This window comes from Loxodonta africana, chromosome 1, assembly GCF_030014295.1.
Source record: "Loxodonta africana isolate mLoxAfr1 chromosome 1, mLoxAfr1.hap2, whole genome shotgun sequence".
Classification (NCBI taxonomy): Eukaryota; Metazoa; Chordata; class Mammalia; order Proboscidea; family Elephantidae; genus Loxodonta; species Loxodonta africana.
Genome location: NC_087342.1, coordinates 204,397,912 through 204,419,567, shown reverse-complemented (window position 1 = coordinate 204,419,567; position 21,656 = coordinate 204,397,912). Strand labels below are relative to the sequence as shown.

The 21,656-nt window shown below is 38.1% G+C and overlaps 1 protein-coding gene across 4 annotated transcripts in view; it reads left to right on the top strand.

Annotated features, from left to right (window-relative positions):
* Positions 1-21,656, top strand: part of MAP3K5 (mitogen-activated protein kinase kinase kinase 5) — a 237,533-nt gene that overhangs the window by 134,403 nt on the left and 81,474 nt on the right. For all 4 annotated transcript variants that reach the window (XM_064291248.1, XM_003404038.4, XM_023555048.2 and 1 more), the window contains exons 9-12: positions 3,033-3,192; positions 4,044-4,197; positions 13,148-13,255; positions 20,588-20,637. In XM_064291248.1, coding sequence (XP_064147318.1) covers positions 3,033-3,192; positions 4,044-4,197; positions 13,148-13,255; positions 20,588-20,637 — 472 coding nt within the window. The remainder of the gene's footprint in view (positions 1-3,032; positions 3,193-4,043; positions 4,198-13,147; positions 13,256-20,587; positions 20,638-21,656) is intronic.

The following is a 21,656-nucleotide window of genomic DNA, read 5'->3' as shown; positions in this document are numbered from 1 at the left end:
ACTCAATGTCATGAAGAAAAGTGTGGGTAGATTGGTTAGATTAAAAGAGATTTAGAGACATAAAAACCAAATGCAATGAGTGATTCTTTACTCCATTCTGGATTGGACAACAGCTCTAGGAGATTTGAGAACAATTAGGAAATTTGAATCAGGACTGGATATTAGATACTATTAGGGAATTATTATAGGTTCAATAATGGAATGAGGCATTGATGGTTCAGTGGTAGAATTCTTGCCTTCCCTGTGGGAGAACCGGGTTCAATTCCCGGCCAGTGCACATATGCAGCCACTGCCCCGCTGTCACTGGTAGACTGCTTGTTGCTATGATGCTGAAGAAGTTTCAGCAGATCTTCCAGACTAGGATGGACTAGGAAGAAAGGCCAGGTGATCTGCTTCTTGAAAATTAACCAATGAAAAGTCTATAGAGCACAACAGTCTGATGCACAACTGATTATGGGGATGGCGGAGGACTAGGCAGCCTTTCGTCCTGTTGTGCATGGGGTCACCAATAATGGAATAGGATATGTAGGAGAATAGCCTTATATGCTACAGTGCGTAAGGGTGAAATGTCATCACGTTTGTAATTTATTTTAAAATGGTTCAGCAAAAATATTCAGGAAGATGAAGCAATAGAAAAATGTTAACAGTTGTTGAACATATGATCATTCATTGTAGTATTCTTTCTCCTTTTATGTACGTTTGGAATTCTTCATAGTGAGAAGTTAAAAAGAAAAGAATCTAACCTCCACCACTTACAAGGTGTTAGACATCGATTGTTAAGCCTCTCTGGGCTTTGTTTTCCTCACTGCAAAGGGAGATAATCTCTAACTCATTGAGTTGTTGTGTGGATTAGAAGAGTTAACATTTCTAATATCTCATGCACAGTGGTCGGCATGCAGTACGTGTTAAGTTAAGGCCCTGTCTCCTGACTTTCTTCACTAAAACAGCCTTGAATCTAGTAACTGCTTCAGGGTAACAAAGCTATGTTTGAAATTAAACTATTAAAAACATTCAATACTTAGAAGCCACCCAATTCTAATTAGATCATTGTCAAAATTTAAATGGGTTCAACAATGAGTCAACAGACAATTGAATCAAAGAAATGGTAGTTAATACAGCAATGATGTATTATTTATTGCTTATAAATTTAGCCAAAGATTTGTTAAGCACAAAGAAGTGTTGAGCTGTTAATGACTTGGTAAGCCAGCCAGTTACTGTCGAGCCAACCCCAGCTCATGGCAACCCTACGTGTGTCGGAGTAGAACTGTACCCCATAGAGTTTTCAGTGGCTGATTTTTTTCAGAAGTAGATCTCCGGGGCTTTCTTCCAAGGCACCTCTGGGTGGACTCCAGCCACCAGCCAGCTGGTTATCAGCCAAGTGCATTTACTGTTTGTATCACCAGGGACTTGAAGGACTTGGTAGACAGGTATACTTGTCTATCAGAGGTAGTACTTTAACAATTTGACTCTTTGGAACAAGACCCTTGAAAATGTTCATAGTCTTGACCCAAGTGTAAAGCTGCTTTTGAGATGGTATCCTATGGAAATAATCCTAAATATTTTTTTTATAGAACATATTTTAGGTACTAAAATGTTTATTCCTGTGTTTCTTTCAATAGAGAGAAAGAGAACTCCAAAATATTAAGAATTAGAGCATTTCTTAACTCCATACTTAAAAGATCAATAACTTCATGTACAGTCAACTTTCATACATCATCTATAAAGACCATAAAAACTAATTCACAAAAGAAATATAAACATATGAAAAGATAGTCAATTTCAGTGGTTAAAAAGGGCAATAAATTATTTTTTTCCTTCATCACATTGGCACAATCATACCCCAAATTGAGAGGGCTGTGGGCAAGAGGTTATTGTTAGCTGCCACTAGTGAGAGAGGAAATTGGTGCAGCATTTCTTGAGGGCAATTTGGCAAAATGTATCAGTACACGATGGGAACATTACAGTACAAATTGCATTACAATTGTATTACATTTATACATTACACGTTACTGTAATTAACATGTTACAATACAAAATGTATCAGCACAAATGGGCACATTTTTTGTCCAAAGCAAGTTTACTTCTAGGTCTTCCAGGTGCCTCTGAGTGAAGTCCCTGGAACACGTGGGTGGTGTAAACAGGTAATGTGCTCTGCTGCTAACTGAAAATTGGTGGTACAGTTGCACACAGAGGTACCTTGGGAGAAAGGCCTGGTGATCCACTTTCAAAAATCAGCCATTGAAAACTCTATAGGGCAAGCTCATGAGTCAGAATTGACTTGATGGGAACACAGTTAATTTCTGAATATATTGGCACTGGGTTTTTGGGTATATATATATACACATATATACACACACAGACAGATTCTAGAATGATGTACATCAAAAGGACAGTGGCAGCCATCATTGGCTTTTCAAATTACTGAGTAATTTTCAGTTTCTTCTATGTCCCTTTCTGATTAGCCTGACTATATATATCTATACGGTCACTATGAGTCAGAATCGACTCGACGGCAGTGGGTTTGGTTTATATATATCTATATATATTTACATATCGGTGGTTAAGAGCTCAGCTGCTAACCATAAAGTCTGCAGTTCAAATTCACCAGCCACTCCTTGGAGACCCTATGGGGCAGTTCAGCTCTGTCCTGTAGGGTTGCTATGAGTCAGAATTGACTTGGCAGCACAGGTTCGGTTTTTTGATTATACATATATACGTAGAGATATATATATGTATTTATTTTATTGTTAAGTGCTGTTTAATCAGTTCTGACTCACAGCAACTGTATGTACAACAGAGTGAAACATTGTCCAGTCCTGCACCATTCTCATAATCGTTGTTATGTTTGAGTCCATTGTTAGCATATATATATATATATAAAGCTTAAGCCACTTTTATGATTAGAAAATTAACAAAGTTATTTTAATCTGAAAGGAGAAATGAAGGCTTAATTTTGCTTTTTAACAAAACGTCAGCTCTGTCTGCCAACTACGTGCTTGTAACATTGTACTTCCTGCTCACTCATCTTTTAGGTGTGAAGCTAAGCAGCCTTCTTGGTAAAAAGGGAAACCTGGAAAAACTCCAGAGCTACTGGGAAGTTGGATTTTTTCTGGGGGCCAGCGTCCTGGCCAATGACCACATGAGAGTCATTCAAGCGTCGGAAAAGCTTTTTAAACTAAAGACACCAGCATGGTAAATATTTTACTATGTTATGTATTTATACAACAATTACTTTTCATAAACGGCTCCTATCACTTGTTCCTAAATTATATTTATTGAACTGAAAATTAGGGTATTTTATTTACTTACAGAATTAAATGCAGGATCTAGAGGAAAATGAGATGTTTAAAGAAAATGTGTTGATTATAGGTTCTGATAACTTTGAACATCATTTATTCATTGTAGCCCTTGCTATGTAAATAATATGATAGTAATAACCACTGCAAAACAATGCCTTCAGTTTTCATTGTCTTAATGTTTATGGAATGTTAACTTCTATGTTTTTGATTTACAAAGCGCTTGCACATTCATTCCTCATTGCTCCTCATTTTTCCTAACTTTGTCCTTCAAGGCACCATCAGTCTTACTAAGTTTAAGAATATTTGTAGAATATGTAAGCTGAGTGACTTCAGAGCAAAGTAAGGATTTCTTACGAACAGCCTATTTAGGAAAGCTTCCTTAAGGAAGCAGATTGTAAAACAAATTCGTTAACCACATCCTTGAATAGAATATAGGCATTATTTTAAAAGTCGCATTTTAAGTAGATGTATAACTCTAGTTCAAGTTACTTATGGTCTCTATGCCTCAGTTTCCTCATCTAGGAAACGGGTAAAAATGGCCTACCTTACAGAATTTTGGTGAGATTTAAATGAGATGATGTGGTAAAGTACATGGTATGTAATAAACAGTGAATAAATATTTGGTAACTCTGAATGCGTAATTATTATCGCCAGATTTAAGTTACATTTAGAGAAGGATAATGGGATACATGGGAAAAGCTTTGAAATTTGGCGGTTAAATGTTTTATGTCTTTTAATTCTTAGGTACCTCAAGTCTATTGTAGAGACAATTTTGATATACAAGCATTTTGCAAAACTGACTACAGAACAGCCTGTGGCCAAGCAGGAACTCGTGGACTTCTGGATGGATTTCCTGGTCGAGGCCACAAAGACAGATGTTACTGTAGTTAGGTTTCCTGTGAGTACACTTCATTTAATGCTAAGTCAATTTCTAATTTTGTTTCTTTTATTTAAGAAACATCTTGTACCCTGATTGTAATAGTACTAGTGTGCTGATTTTCATGTCTTAGGATGATAGTCATCTGGTTAATGTATTTGTTTTCTGCAAATTGGCATGTATTGGCTAACTTTTTAAAAATAACTTCTCAAAACAGTTTCTCTTTGCCGTGAAATGTGTATGGTTTCTTTTGATAGATGATAAAGTGTGCTTCCCAGGCTTCTCAGCAAGCCAAGATGTCTCTTCAGACCAGACAGATGGATGTTTTTAATCAATAATGCAATTTTGATGATATATACCAATATCTCATCAATCTCATCACCATTATTGTAGTGGGAATTATCAGGCCCACCTGCATTTTCTTTGTGTCCACCACTCATTACCTGTGTGGGTCAGAGTTATATGTGGTACCCCTGGTCACTTTTACAGTGCTTTTAGACCATGAGAAATGATGACTCATAGGTTCTGGTCTGCAGTTCATTTTGGTTGGTCTTTAAATTGGCACAGTGGTTCAGAGGTCTGTTGCTAACCAAAAGCATGGCAGTTCGAATCCACCAGCTGCTCCTTGGAAACCATATGAGGCAGTTCTACTCTGTCCTATAGGGTTTCTATGAGCTGAAATTGACTTGACAGCAATGGGTTTCTTTTTTTTTAAGTGGACATTAAATATATATATTTAAATGCACAATAGACACAAATGGACATATATTTTAATTTTTATTTTGATGAAATGTGTATAACAGAACATTTGCCATTTCAACCATTTTTATGTGGCAATTCAGTGACATTAAGTATATTCACCATGTTGTGCTACAGTCATCACTGTGTTTCCAAGCTTTTTCATCACCCTTAACAGAAACTCAGTACCCCTTAAGCAGTACCCCTATTTCCCCTCTCCCTCCTGCCCCTGGTAACCACTAATAGACTTTGGTCTCTTTGCATTAGTCTGTTCTAGAAATTTCATGTAAGTGGAATGATAGAGTGATAGAGTGTTTCTCCATTTTTGTGTCTGACTTATTTCACTCAGCATATTTTCAAGGTTCATCCATGTCTTAGCCTGTATCAGAATATCATTTCTCTTTATGGTTAAATAACAATTCCATTGTATCTACATACTGCATTTAATTTATCCATTCATCTGTTGGTGAACACTTGGTTTCCACCTTTTGTTTATTGTGAATGAAGTTACAATGTATATGTTTTAACATATTGCCCATCTTCTCAGCTGGTGTCTACCCCATCCTGTTAGTTTTCAGAATACCATCAAATGCAGTATGGCTTTGGCATCCAATTGGAGAATTACTGGCAACTCATTATGTGCACAAATTTCTTTGCTCTCAAAGTGATGCCATGAATCTCTCTGTATGAGCACTCCGGTCTCAATACTCAGAGGTGGTGACAAGTTTCAATTATTGTAAAATCTTGTTTGCTAGTTCTTGTCGATAGGATCATCTGCTTCAATTAATTAAATCCATTACTGGCATTAACATGATTTCTTTTACTCCTGCTTTCAGATGAAACCTTAAGCTAAGCAGGCTCTTTAATTGAAAAGCCTTTCAAACTGAAACACTAGGTTATTTTCTAGCCCAGAGAATACATAGCCTGGGGAAATATCAATCCTAGAGTGAGCTGGCAGCTGACCTTTAGCTGGTACCCTAAGTGGTAGTATTGGGTGCAGAAGGAGAACACAGGGCTGAAGTACTTAATTGACTATTGACTAACTAGAAAATTAGCTATGAAAGGAAATTACTCATATTAGCTGTTCTGAGCTCATCAAATTAGTCTAATATGAATTAGTTTGTGACAATATAAGTAAATTAATGTAAAAATTAAAATGAGAAAATAATAAGAAAGAAGGTAGGAGAATGTAGGTATAACTACCAGGTGGAAAGAGCCTTCCTTAGGCAAGAAAGGGACCTATAAGCCCAAAGGAAAATACTGAGTTTGTTAAAAAATCAAAACTTTTGTTCAGTTAAAAAAACAAAAACACCGTAAGCAGACCAAATGGAAAATTGTTAGACAAGAAGAAAATGCTACTCCAAAATGATTAATTTGACCAATATGCAAAAATCCCTACGAATTGATAAGACAAAGAAAAAAGACAAATCGATAAATCATACAAAAAGATGATTAACCTCACTGGGTAGTTAAGGAAATGCAAGTTAAAATGAGACAATGTTTTTTGTTTGTTTGCCCATTGGACTAGAAAAAATTAAAAAGTTCGCAACAGCTAGCAAAGGTATGGGGACATGAACATGTTTATAGATTACTGGTAGACATGGAATTGCTGAATTTGTTTTAGCAAATCATCTAAGGAAGAACATGATAGGATTGTATAGGGGATTGTCTTAGTCAACTAGTGCTGCTATAACAGAAATACCACAAGTGGGTGGCTTTAACAAGGAGAAATTTATTTCTTCACAGTAAAGTAGGCTGAAAGTCCAAATTCAGGGAGTCAGTTCTAGGGCAAGGCTTTCTCCCTCTGTCGGCCTTCTCATCAATCTTACCCTGGTCAAGGAGCTTCTCAGGCACAGGGACCCTGGGTCCAAAGGGCACGCTCTACTCCTGGTGCTGCTTTCTTGGTGGTATGAGGTCCCCTCTCTGCTTGCTTCTACCTTTTGTATCTCAAGAGATTGCCTCAAAACACAATCCAATCCTGTAGGTTGAGTCCTGTGTCACTAACACCACTGCTACCTATCCTCCCACATTAACATCATAGAGGCAGGATTTACAACATGTAAGAAAAGCACACAATATGGGCATTCAGGGCCCAGCCCAATTGATACACACATTTTTGAGGGGACATAATTCAGTCCCTGACAAGGATCATGGGGGATTTCAACTTTGCAACATTTCATTTAAAAAAAGAAGTTTTATAGCAGACATGACAGTGTAGCAATATTTTGTGTGTGGTAGGCATAGATGTTTGTTATCTTATATCCTCAAATTTAAGATATTCTGGTGGTCAGTGGTTAAGGACTCAGCTGCTAACGAAAAGGTTGGCGGTTTGAACCCACCAACTGCTCTGAGGGAGAAAGATGTGGCAGTCTGCTTCTGTAAAGATTACAACCTTGGGATTCTGTGGAGGCAGTTCTACTCTGTCCCCTGTAGGGTCATTATGAGTTGGAACTGACTCCATGGCAATAGGTTTTTTATTCTTAAAATTTAAAAAGAATACTATGAAAGTAATCTGTCAGTATCTAGTAAGGTTGAATGTGTATATGTTCAATCACCAGTTCTACTTATAGGAACAAATTTATCCTTCAGAAATAAAAACACTAATTTTCTATTGCTGCCTCGGTTGTAGAAGCAAAAATCAAGAAACAGTATATGTGGATAAAGAAATGATTCAGCAAATAACATAGTCAAGTTTAAAATATCACATACCTGTTAAGCAAATTGATTAAGACCTATGTGTTTCTTTTTCTGAATATAAATTTAGAATACAGAGAACCTTTATTGTGTAGTAGACTCTGGAGCCAGTCTGCATGAGTTCTGTCCCACTTTGCCACTTACTAGCTGTGTAACCTCAAGCAAGTTACTTAACCTTTCTGAGCTTTGGCTTCTTCATCTACAAAATGGGTAGTACCCAAGTCATAGGGTTATGATGCAGATTTAATGAATTAATATATTTAAAACCACTGGAATGGTATACCTGGAATGTAGTCAAAAGCTTGTTGCCGCTGAATCGATTCCAACTAATAGTGACCATGTAGGACACGGTAGAACTGCCCCATGGCGTTTCCAAGGAGTAGCTGGAGGGTTCGAACTGCCAACCTCTTAGTCAGCACGGTATAAATATCATTCTTATTATTTCTCCTTTTTTTCATTTAAAGAGGAATATTACGTACAATGTTCTATACCTTGCTTTTTTTTTTTTTAACTAAGCAATGTATCAAGGAGATTTTTCCAGTTATTACATGGACAGCTTATTCATTCTTTTTTTTTTTTAAACAACAACTGCATAGTATTCTAATGTATCAATGTACCATAACTTATTTAACTTATTTTGTTAAGTAAATTTATATAATATATATAATCGTAAAAATGGCATGGCAGTGGTGTCTGACCTCCTCTAACTTCACAAAGGGGAAGGAGAATCAAGACCAATAGCCCAAGGCTGATTGCTATGAGGTGGAGGTCAGACATGCCTCCCGTCTCCACCATCTTTACTGATTCTGACACCAATGGTCCCTCCCATGGCACTCTCTACTTCTCTACTGGGCTCAATAATTCATTGCAATGGCCACAACTTGGGTGTGATTACTAGAACCATGGCTACAAAGGTCACACAAAAGTGATCCATCACACCAAAATAATAAACACAATTTATTGATGGATGTCTGCCATTGTTTTGTTATTATGAATAATGCTGCACTGAAATACCTCGTTCATATACCATTTTGCGCACATGCAAATACATCTGTAGGATAAATTCCCAGGAATGGAATTGATTGATATTTCTGTATTGTCCTTCATAAGACTGACATTCTCACTGGCAACATAGTCTCTACAACAAAATATGTTTATCAGACTTATACTTTCACTCAGCTGATAGGTGGAAAATGGTATATCAGGGTCATTGTAATTAATATTTCTCTTATTATGTGTAAGGATGTACACATGATTAAGTTTGTATGTTTTAAAGACCACACCAATTAAAAAAGAGAATAAAGAGACTTGGACCTCCAGTGCTGACTATGATGAAGTACATGGCATTGAGTTTATCCTCTTGCTGTAAATAACTATAAAATCTGGACAAAAATAATTAAAATACCTGTGTGCCGGCATTAGACAGCAATCATTGCATGTCTGCAGTCTTTGAGAAGGGGAAGGGACTTGAGTTGAGCTTCACATTCATTCATTTTCCCTAAGGTCATTTTTCCGGCTGAAGCATGGGAGAGCCCTGTAGTAGGGATCAGCATTCTACCCAGGCAGAGGAGGCAGAGGTCAGTGTTTGGGGCTCTAAGGCAGCAGGAATATGGAGGGAAGAGTATTGGAGAATCAGAGGATTTTGCCTGGATATTTCTCTTGCATCTTAGGCCAACTCCTGGATTGTGTTAGCAAGGGGTAAGATTGTAGGAGGCCTGGCAAAGAGTAGCTCTTGGGAGGCTGAAAGGTGAACAGAGATTCCAGAGCTTGAACGATGCAGGGATAAGATGTTGGACTTTCAGCCTAGCTATAGTAAAGAGAATTGGGTGAACACCCCAAGCATTTAGTTGAGACACAGAAAGCCCAAGTCCTAGAATAAGGGCAAAACTAAAATCTTAACCAAGCCTAAATAAAACTAGACCTCCACAGGATCAAGTGATGCACTGGTAATTTAACTATTAGCCAGAAAAAAAAAACCCTCAATATTCTGGGTTGGTATAATCCATAGCCTCTATAATGTGTCATTCACATGACCAGTTATCAAAGATTACTAGGTATTCTAAGAAGTAGGAAAAAAGTGACTGGTAATGAAGAGCTAAGATAGCCAGTAGAGGCAGACCCAGAGGTGAGCCACATATAGGAATTAGCATATAAGGACTTCATATAACTGATTAAGATGTTAGAGGAAAAGATAGATAAAATGGATGAAAAGGAGTATTTAAACTGAAAAACTGTTTATGAATAAAATCAAATAAAAAATAAGGAGAATTCACATAAAATGCAAATTTTGGACTATTGAAAAATTGAAGGGATGGCAGTTTGTCTACTGAGCCAAGCAGCAAGGATGTCAATTACAGTTCTGTACATCTCTCTTCACTCATTTACGTTTCCTACCAAACACACCCACTGCAACCATTGGGATTTGTCATGCTGGATGCACAGCATGGAGAAAGAAAGGCCTCTAGTACTGGTGGTGCTGTATTAGCTACTCTTAACTCATCCTGTCCCGAAGTAACATCTCCTTGTGGCTCACACTTAAAAAGGCTGCAGCAGGCCTTGACTGGAGTGATGACATCTTAACTTTGAAGTGGATCTGACTAAAAACCAGGATGACTGATATTAGAAAATATTGACTAGTTTGATTGTTTCTGGAAATCCTGGTCGTGTAGTGGTTAAGTGCTACGGCTGCCAACCACAAGGTTGGCAGTTCAAATCCACCAGGTGCTTCCTGGAAACTCTGTGGGGCAGTTCTACTCTGTCCTATAGGCTTGCTATAAGTCGGAATGGACTCGATGGCAATGGGTTTGGTTTTGGTTTTGGTTTTGTTACCATTTATCTCCCTACCATATCCTTTCTCATTCCTTCTAGAAGTAACCATGCACCTGGGCAAAAGGAAGCAGATAAAAGTTGATTTGCGAAATGATTTGAGTGATTCGATCATTTATTATTATTATTTCCTCACCTTTCTCCTCTGTGTATTTTCTTTACTTCCTACATTGAAAAGTTACGAGTGTATCAGGCCATCACTTAATATGAGGAGAGAGGAAGAGGAGGAGCGTGGTGCTTTTGAGGACTGTAGAGTCTTCTACTCACTGTAGAAACTTAGACATGAAACGCTAGGTAATATCTACTCTTTATATAGGCCTTGCTATCTTTCTTCCTGCTTCAGACACAGGAAGTTAGCAGTTAATTGTTATACTGACTGGTGTAAAAGACTAGAAATTAAAAGCAAGAAAGTATGTATACTCTTCAATGAGCTGTATCTAGCTTTATGGTCAGATTACCTCCTTTTCCTTTTCTTTCCCCCCCGCCCCCCCCCCCGCCCTGCCCCAGCCTTTGTGTGATCTCTATAGTGCTTGGTAGAAACCCTTCATGCTTGTCATTTCAAGCATAGATCAAAGGGCTCAAAAAGCTTTATACAATTATAACTGCGACTTTGTTTTTATTCCCTGTCTCCAGATAGGAACATATAGTTCAGATTTTATCTATTAGAAGTATCCATGGTGAAAATAAAGACGTATTTTAAGAAGATAGGAGATAATCTGGAGCTTTCCTTTTCTAATGTAAAATAATATACCCTCATAATTAGGGAAAAACATATATTCTTATTTGTCCTTGTAGAGACTTGGGTGATATTTTGGGAAACCCACGTTTTATGCCATGTTATATGTTTTTAATTTCACAAACACCGGGATACTTCAATTGGAGAGTACTATTTCTGCTAAGTTTAGATAGAAAATTGATTTTCATTATTAATCAATACCACTTGATTCTCTATTGAGTGGGATTTCGGCCTTGATTTGCCTGATAAGTGAGTATGCTCCTGGAGCAAATATGTTTTCTTGTGGATTCTTACTGTGTGTTTATTTGTGGTATATCGTATCTTGTTTTTATAGCTAGAGGCTGGCCAAAAAGGCTTCGAACCCTTACAGTTTTATGTGCTTGAAGTAAAGAAAATTTTGTTTTTCTAGTCGCCTTTCTCTTGTTCTCTGTGCCTTAGCTTAAGTAAATTTACTGCAGTGATAAATTTAGAGTAAAATAAATACATTGGGTTTGTGGTTTATGACCAAGAATCAATTTTCTAACCCAGATTCTTGTGCCTTCTTGCTCAAGCAGCACTTTTAGGTTATCATGTATTGTGTGGCTCTAACTCCTTGCTGTCTGAGTCTCCTGAAGGTCTTTTTCTCCACTTTATTTGGAAAACTTACTTGATTCAAGATTAGTTCTAAAAGGTAATTTTCTTGAGTTTTAAGTAGTGAAGTGGAAAGAACTGTTCCCCTTTTCTGTGATGGCTAAATATTGGCTTTTCTTTCCTTTATTTTTAGCATTTCTGCTGAAGTCTGCATAGCAAATTTGGCCTAGTTAGGTGCCTTTAACCATTTGTACAGTTAGATAATAATTGTAGCATCTTTTAAATCAGGGCATGTGTGGTTATTTGCCCCTAATATGAGATGTTAGTAATAGTATGTTATGCAGTCTTTTCATGAAGATTCGCAACTTCTCATATACCCCTCATCCAAAACCAAACCAAACCTGGTGCTGTCAAGTCAGTTCCTACTCATAGCAACCCTACAGGACAGAGGGGAACTGCCCCATAGGGTTTCCAAGGAGTGGGTAGTAGAGAAATGCTGACCTTTTGGTTAGCAGCTGTAGCTCTTGACCATTGTGCAACCACGGCTTGAAAAGAAAATTTTGTAGTCCATATATTGGTTTGGCTGTCTCCAGAGACTCTATCAAGGATATCTTTTTAAAAGTTTATTTTTTTATCATGTAAAACGTAATCTGTTTCTATAAATGTAAATGTGTCAGAGAAAGGCAGACACATGACACGTTCCATACATATCCAAAATAGGCATACGTTTTATTTCTCTTTTTCTCTTGTACTGCTGAGTATATCATTACTGAAAATGCCAGTTTGATTTTGGAGACAGTGCAACAACACATTTACTGCTTCCGAGCTATGTTCATTCCCTTGGTTTATTTATAAAGCTCTTACAATAATAGCCAAAGATCATTTCTAAATCCATTTACGGGGCTAGGAAAACCATACTGCTGTGTCCTTACGGTAACGTATGATAGCTGAAAAGTTAAATTAAGTCTGTGACATCCTATATATGGAGTCTTGTCTTTTCTGTGCACAGGATTATTTGTTTTACCATGTGTCTGCCTTTGTCTGAGACATGAATATTTATAGAAACAGATTATGTTTTACATGATTAAAAAAATAAACTTTTAAAAAGGTATCCTTGGTAGATTCTCTAGGGACAGCCAAACCAATATATGGACTACAAAATTTTTCTTTCAATTTCTTTATAGTAAAAGGTGTTGCATTACTGGACTTTATGATAATTGTATAATACCATAAAATGGTTGAAGGCGCATAGGAATGCCAACAATCAGAAGTTAAAATGGTTTTACTCCAGCACTGGATGCAGAACTTCATCAGTTGATCTCCTTTGTCAGTGCTCTTGTTGTAGAAGTTGTAGGTGGTTTAAATCTTATGTCACTAGTATTAGTTTATTTTCCTTATGTTTTCAAGGTATTAATATTAGAACCAACCAAGATCTACCAACCTTCTTATTTGTCTATCAACAACGAAGTCGAGGAAAAGACAATATCGATTTGGCATGTGCTTCCTGATGACAAGGTAAATTACATAATTATTAAGACAGGAGAGTTAGTGATGGAGGCCTTTACACCCTCCTAGCATTTATATATTCTAGTACATATCTGCGTGCATTAAGAAAAAATAGCTTAACTGTGTATTTATTTTGGCATAAATATATTCTGTAATATAAATATAAAATTTGTTAAATTTGGGTTATGAATTTCACTTATTTAATAAAATATAATTGAGCTAGTTTGATTTTTATTATAGATAGCATAACCGTCCAAAGTGTACTCATAATTGGAATATTTCTCTGCTGTTTTATAAATTCATGTTATAAATTATACACTGAAGAATTACTATATAAAATATAAAATTTTTAAAACTGCGTGTCTTAATTCTGAGAAGCCTGTCAAAAAAATACTGCTTCTAGCCTTACACTGGTACTGTTATAAACCTCCCCCCCCCAACAAAAAAAAAATTCATTATATCTATCTGTTTGGTTATCTAAGTAGCTGCTAAATCTCAGATTAGTCACTGACTGAATGTGCTGTGTACAAAATGAGGTGGGACGTGCCACCACTTGTTTTCAGAAGGATCCCAAACACTTTTATTTTCCACCCATAGGATGCATTTGGATAAAACCTTTCCACTTCTGTACTTCATCAGTTCTAGTGCATGTACAGGGAACCTTGGTGGTGCAGTTGCTAAGTGCTCAGCTGTTAACCAGAAGGTTGGTGGTTCAAACACACCAGCTGCTCAGAATATGCCAGCTCCTCTACAGGAGAAAGATGTGGCAGTCTGCTTCCATAAAAATTACAGCCTTGAAAACTCTCTGGGGCAGCTCTGCCCAGTCCTATAGGGTCCCTATGAGTTAGAGTTGACTTGATGGCAACAGGTTAATGTATGTAAAAATCAATCTACTATTTTGTAAAAAAAATAGAATCTATTGAAGACTATGAGGTAGATTTGGTACTGGGAATGCATAGTTTTCTCCATGCTATTATGTAATTTCATGTTACCGACTGGAGTCAGCTGGCGTCATGGCTGTTGATGAAATGCAGAGTTGCAAGACTTAAACACAACCACCTTTAGAGAAGACTTCCTGAAGGAAGTGAGACTTGGAGTTTGACTCTGGATAGGGCTGGAAGAGAAAGGGGAAAGGGAAGACAATCCAGATTAGAAGAGTAAGGCAGAATTCCAACAAAGGCACTGAAATGAAAATGAGAATGGGATGTTCAGGGGCCTTGGGGAACCTTGCTTGATGATCAGGGGAAATGTGTTGAATGTGGTGAGAAAGGTGGTTGGCTAGGTGGGATGATGTAAAGCTATAGAAGGCTGCGTGAGCTAAGAAGAATTGAGACATGTATAAATAAATGACCACTGAAGTTTCTTAAAAGCCCGGGACTGGCATGAAGGGAGAATAGAGCAGTAGTCAAGAAGACAGAATTATCTATTGTCAAGCTGCATAGGTGGGAGGGGTGACCTTATCTCTTACTTGCTTTGTGACCCGGGTAATCCACTTAAACTCCCCATGTCTGCATTTCCTCTCATTTAAAATGAGAATAATAGTACCCGATAGAGGTATTGTGAGGGTTAAATGAAATCATATAAATCATTTAGCACAGTGCCTGCTCAATAAAGGGTTGCTATTAAAACCCTGGTGGCGTAGTGGTTAAGTGCTACAGCTGCTAATCAAGAGGTTGGCAGTTCGAATCTGCCAGGCGCTCCTTGGAAACTCTATCGGGCAGATCTACTCTGTCCTATAGGGTCACTGTGAGTCGGAATCGACTTCATGGCAGTGAGTTTGGTTTTGGTGGGTATTAAGGCTATAAAATGTACCTGGCTTTGATATTGGACTTCCAAAGTCTTGGACTCTGGAGGGCCACAGAGAAGACTGTTAGGGGAACCTAGCGAAAAATGAATGACTTAATCACTAATGAGGAAGAAGAATTAAAAGGGAGGAATGAGTGAGTGTAAAATGACTTGAATTGTGATTACACTGATAGCCTTGGAAGAGGAGTTAGAAGGAAAACCTGAGTTGTGAGGAGTCATATGGAGTTTCTTCTTGGACTTGTTTAGTTGGAATTGACGGAATGACTCCAAGTAGAATGGTCCAGAGAAAAAATTTAGAATAATCTATATAATTATCTATGTATCTGTAATCGACAAATTAAAAAAAAAAATACATAAAACCAAAACCCGTTGCCATGGAGTCAATTCCCACTCTTAGCGACCATATGGGACAGAGTAGAACTGCTACGTAGGGTTTCCAGGGTGTGGCTGGTAGAGTCGAACTGCCGACCTTTTTTTTGGTTAGCAGCTGAGCTCTTAACCATCGTACCACTGGGGCTCTAAAAAGTACATAGTATGTGGAATAATTTGGAAAAGGATAGTGGAAATAGTTGTACAACATAATGATTGTGATCAATGTCACTGAATTTTTCATGTAAAAATTGTTGAATTTACCAGTGTTTTGTTTTACCACAATAAAAACAAAACAAAACAAAAAAGTACATAGTGTTTTATTTATACTTTTAAAAAGTATATGCATCTGTGTTCTCACAAGCTGAAAAGTAGCAGCCATCTACTTGAAACCACAAAAACTAAGAGAAGTAGGAGGCATGAACATTATTATCTGGGAGAGAAGTTTTTCTGATTAGAAAGAACTAGTCATCCAAGGACACTTGGCAACTAAATGGAGCTAAAGGAATTAGTGATTAGTGAGACCGGGAGAATGAACCGGGAGCCAGAGGTATTTGAAGTCAGAAAGAGAATAGAAAGTAAGCCAGTAATTTTTGGAAAATGAGTACTATTTCTAGCTAGTTGTCATCATTTTCCCCTTCCTGGAGGTTCTTCATTCAACGAAGTGAGCCTTGTGTTCATTCTCTTATGTTTTGTGATCATTGTAGAGACAATTTTTTCCTTTAATTATACTAAGAAATAAATGTTAAAATATGAATGTATATTAAGACAGGTTACCAATTTAGGCTGGGAATTGTCGAGCTTCCGTTTTTACCATCTTTTGATCAAGTGTCCTCATTTCCCATTATCTTTAGTGCTAAACATTCTCCTTGTTCAAAAATTTAAACTTTCTTAAGTACATCGTTTTTCATTCTGAATTTATGTCAGTGTCTTTGCAAACCCTTATTGTATCCATAGTGTATTCTTTACCATTGCCTTTTTATCTACCTTTAAAATAGGTATGGTAAAATTGGTATGACAAGCAATGAAAATAAGAAAGGTTTATTATTACTATGTTAGTTTAAAGGACTACATCACCTATAATTAAATGACCTAATCAACAGGTTTAATAGGTCTTATTTAAATAGGAAATGGATTGTTTTTGTTGTTGAATATGTTTCTAATTTCTCTAAAAGCTAGTGAAACAACAGAAAACGTTGCTTTTCATTTATTATATTTCTTTACTCAGTCCCTCTCTCAGTATTTTCATTCTAAAACATTGAATGAACAATTATATGCTTTATCTGCAACTTTTAATACTTGAAGTTCAGTATACAGTTCCCCAGAGTTTAGGGATTCTTACAGCATCATAGTCTACAGTCAGGGGCAGAATGGGAATCCCAATCCCTTGACAGTTCTTTGTTTGTTCAGTGGATTATTGCTGCTTAAAGCAAGTTAGTACTTGAAGGAAGTCTGCATGCAACAGTGCTCCATAGGGTTTTCAATGGCAGATTTTTTTCAGAAGTAGATCACCAGGCTTTTCTTCTGAGGTACCCCAGGTGGACTCAAACTATCTCCTTTCAGTTAGCAGCCATTCTTATTAACTGTTTGTACTACCCAGGGACTTCTCCCAACTAAAAGTAGTTTAAATAATAATAAAATGTCACCTCAAATTATAATGAATTCAGAATTGAGGGTGATTTCAGTGGCTTAACGGTGTCAGAATTCCGAGTTGGCATCTCTACAGCAAGGAGCCCTTGTGGCACAGTGGTTAAGTGTTTGGCTGGTAACCAAAAGGTCGGTACTTTGAACCCACCAGCTGCTCCTCAGGAGAAAGATGTGGCAGTCTGATTCCATAAAGATTACAAACTTGGAAACCCTACAGGGCAGTTCTACTCTGTCCTACAGGCTCGCTATAAGTCAGAATCAACTTGACAGCAGTGGGTTATCTCTATAATACTCTCAGTTTCTTCTCTCATGTTCTTAAATAACAGGTGTAAGCATCCCCTCACACAGACAGCATCCAAAGCAGAGGGCCAGGCCTTCTCTTTAGTACCAAAAGTTGCATCCTGTGTCTGTGCCTAAACCAATCACTGGCAAGAGAAATGGACTTACCATGGCAGTTAGACTAATCAGCTTTCACCTTCCCTAAGCATATTGCCACCTGAAGCTGAACCAAATTCGTTTTTATTAGCAAGGGAGAAGGAAAGGATGGCTGTTGCCTAGGGAACGAGCAGTGTCTGCCACAGCATAGCTCCTGCAATCTTAGCTTAGAATTTAGCTCCTGGTTCCTGTTCTAGCCATACTGCGCACATGGGAACCAAGGCTAACCAGATCCTAGAAAATGGGGCTTACGCTGATTGAATTAGGTTTAGTGTTGGTTTTGGGTCTGGTGGGGCGAATTATCACTCTAGCTCACCCCCTGGCCCTCCCTTTTTTCCCTGACTCCCAGACAGGCCCCAAACCCAAACCAAACCAAACCTGTTGCTGTCAAGTCAATTCCAACTCAGTGATTCTGTAACAGAGTAGAACTGCCCCATGGTTTCCAAGGCTGTAATCTTCAGGGAGCAGACTGCCACATCTTCCGTGGAGCGGCGGGGAGGGGGGGGTTCAAACCTCTGACCTTTCGGTTCGCAGTTGAGCGCTTAACTACTGTGCTACCATTGCTCCTCAGACGGGCTCCAGCAGCTTTTTCACTTACCTCTTGGTTCTGCAGCTCCCCAGCGCCTCCTTGTGGTGAGTCCTAGTAGGAAGGTCGAAAGGAGTAGAGGTCTTTTTCATTCCCTGTCAGGCCATCTCTGGCCCAGAAATGGAACATTCGCTGGCAGCACTTACAGTCTTTCAGGAACCTAAACTCTGGAAATGCAGTACAGTACTCCTTACCTGCCAACTAGCCCAACCAATGTGGGAAATCTCTTGCTGGCTGCTCTGAGAACAGGGCTAATGAAAGATAGATTTTCCCAGTACTGTCTTTTTGATGTGTGCCAGTTGCTGTATTGAGTTGCTGGGTTGCAGGCTTGGCCCTGCCAGCTCTGAACTCAGCCCCCACCTCTGGTTCCTGGGATGGCCCTAGAAAGCAGCTCAGTTGTAGGCTGTCAGGATAAGGCTATATTGTGTGCACGTAGCACACAGGTAACAGCTGCAGCTCCAGGGTTGTGTCTGTTTGGAAGTTCACGAGGCTAGCAGGATTTAGAACCAAGTTTCCAAATTACTAGCTGAGGCCACTACCTTAATTCACTCCCTCTGTACTCTGGTTAATCGACTTCACGGCAGCTGGTTACTGGTTGGGTACTCTGGTTAGGAGAGCCGCATTCCATGAGCATCTTTCTGTGGTCTCCTGCCTCCCTGGGCTTCATGCACAACAGGATTTGCTCTGTGCTAATACAGGACACATCCCCATGACCTGACTGATTACACCGGAACAAGATTTTTAGTAAATCTACTTTGGGCCTGAGAGGATCTACTTTTATTTTAAGTTCCATGGTCCTAGCAAAGAACTGTAGGCTGTGGATAGAAATTGTGGCTTTTTGAGTTGCTTTGGCCAAGTTGAGAACTCCACACCACCTCAAAACCACAAGGCTTTCGATACTCATTTCACTTGCCCAGTCAAGGCCTCAACTTCCTGGCAGTATTTTAAGGGGGTGGCTAAGAGCTTGTTTTCTTGGTCATTTTACATTTACAGAATTGAATTCAGTGTGCATTTACTATTATACAGTACTTACTAAGCCTGGAGCCCTGATGGCGCAGTGGTTAAGAGTTCAGCTGCTAATCAACAGGTTGGCAGTTCGGATCCACCAGCCACTCCTTAGAAACCCTATGGGACAGTTCAGAGTACTCTGTCCTATAAGATCGTTATGAGTCGGAATTGACAGATTTGGTTTTTACTAAACCTGGACACATACCAACAACTTTTTAAAACCAAACCCATTGCCATTGAGCTGATTCTGACTAATAGCAACTGGATAGGACAGAGTAGAACTGCCCCATAGGGTTTCCAAGGCTGTAGTCTTTACAGAAGTAGACTGCCACATCTTTCTCCCGTGGAGCAGCTGGTGAGTTCAAACCACTGACCTTTCATTCAGCAGCCGAGCCCTTAACCACTATGCCACCAGGGCTCCTTTCATTTACTTTAGTTATACGTAAAATATATATGCTATTAATTCTATATTGTTGTCAGATTTATATTTTTATAGGGTATGTGGTCCATGTTGCAATTTAATTAATTTAGGCACATATACATTTAATGTTAATTTTAATTCAGTTTTAGTAATAAACTCAGGAAATAAATTCCCATGTTTTTTCATCTTTGCCCTGTAAATCACCCATGTTTATCATATGATCATCCAGTGTTTTATGTTCAACCTTTATTAGTGTATTGAATTTTGCATATATTAGGTAGCAATACATTGTAGCTATCATGGTCAAGATACATGTGTGTACACACACATACACATTTGCACTATTACTTTGTGAATAAATACAACCGTAATTTTAGCTAGAAAGTTTACCTAAAGATAACTCAGAACCAAATAACTATCTTTAAGCCTTGCAAAGAGCTTATTCAAATTAATGTTTTTCTTTTTCTTTCTCAGACATTTTGCTTAGCTGTATTGAATTACTTTGATCACTGTGTTTTATTTTGGTTTTTTCTTATGAAATTAGTGCAGAACAGTTATTAGGTTAATCTTCTAAAAATCAGATGTTAAAATTTAATGAGACTAATTGTCCTAGGGAGTCCATAGGTGGTGCAAACGGTTAAGCCCTTAACTTAGCAGTTCGAACCCGCCCTGAGACTCCCTCAGAGGTCAGGCCTGCTGATCTGCCCCCGAAAGGGTACAGCCTTGAAATCCCTATGGTGCAGCCCTGCTCTGCACACATGAGGTCGCCATGAATCGGAATTGACTCGATGGCAAGTAACAACACTTTTCCTAGACTTTTTAGGAAGCTGTTTTTTTCTCAGGCCACATGGAAGCACAGGAATTACTAGGTACAGTGATCATTACCCTCGTGGCTTGAGAAAAAATTGGTTTCTGTCCAGATAATTTATTCATGAAGAATTATGCACTAGGAAAATAATTCCTCTGTGTATATTATTTATAAATAACAAAACAAAGTTATTATTGTTATTTTTTGTTGTTTTCGATTTGAATGACTCAGCATTTTTGTTGCTCTTCCCTTATGTTCTAGAAAGGTATACATGAGTGGAATTTTAGTGCCTCTTCTGTCAGAGGAGTGAGGTAAGTGTCATTGGCACAGTTTGTTTCCTTATAAGACATTTTTCTGGGATGTTCATGGCTTGGATAGGACTTTTAGTCCTGATTAAAAAAAAAATGCAAAGAACTTCCAGGATCTTTCTATTGGTGGAAATGCTCAATCTCCTTCAGTCTCACTGTCTCCATTATGACTAGTTCTGTGGCAAAACTTTCACTGTTGGTAGAACTGACTGTGCTTGTCGTCTACTTAAAATACGGTGACTGAATGGTAAATGTGAACTATGAACCAGAAGCAAGGTGTAGATAAAAGTGAGCTGTGTGGGCTCCCCTTTTTCTGGTTGAGCTGCTGGTTTATGGTTGAGGATGGCTTTCAGTTTCTTTTGGAATTCTAGAACTGATCAACTCTTGCACGGATCCAAAATATCCTTGCCATCTGCCAGGTTTTGTCCTATAGCTAATATTCATGAAATGAGACTATCGGGAATCCTTTTTTTTTTTTTGACGTTTCCTGAGGTCACTCTTAGTTCAGTCTTAGGAGATTACAATGGTTCAGTTCAGTTCAGCACAGTTCTGACACTGCCATCATGTCAGTGGCTCAGGAAACACCATTTCCTGGGATTTAGACATGAGATTATTTTTCGAAATCAAGAGTCATCGATTAAGTATTTAAGTACTCATTCTGTGTATGCGAGTGCTAAGCCAATTCTTGCAAATTTCACACCGAATTAGTTGAGTTTACTATAATTTATCCCCACACAATAGAAATGAGAGAAAACAAAAGATTTCTGCAGGTCAGTTATGCAATATCCTGTTGCTTTTGGAGTAATAATAATTGGCTTTGTTGGAGCATGAACCAGTACAGATGTCTGAGTCATTAATAATTGGAGTTTGCCTGGTAAAACCACCTGTTACCTCATTTATGATCCAAACAGAAACAAGCAAGATTATGGAATGACTCATTATATATATATATCTTTCCAATCAATGCCTTCTCAAATAAAGCTTTACTCTCTTAATATTTAATTTTTAAAAGCAGTCACTAG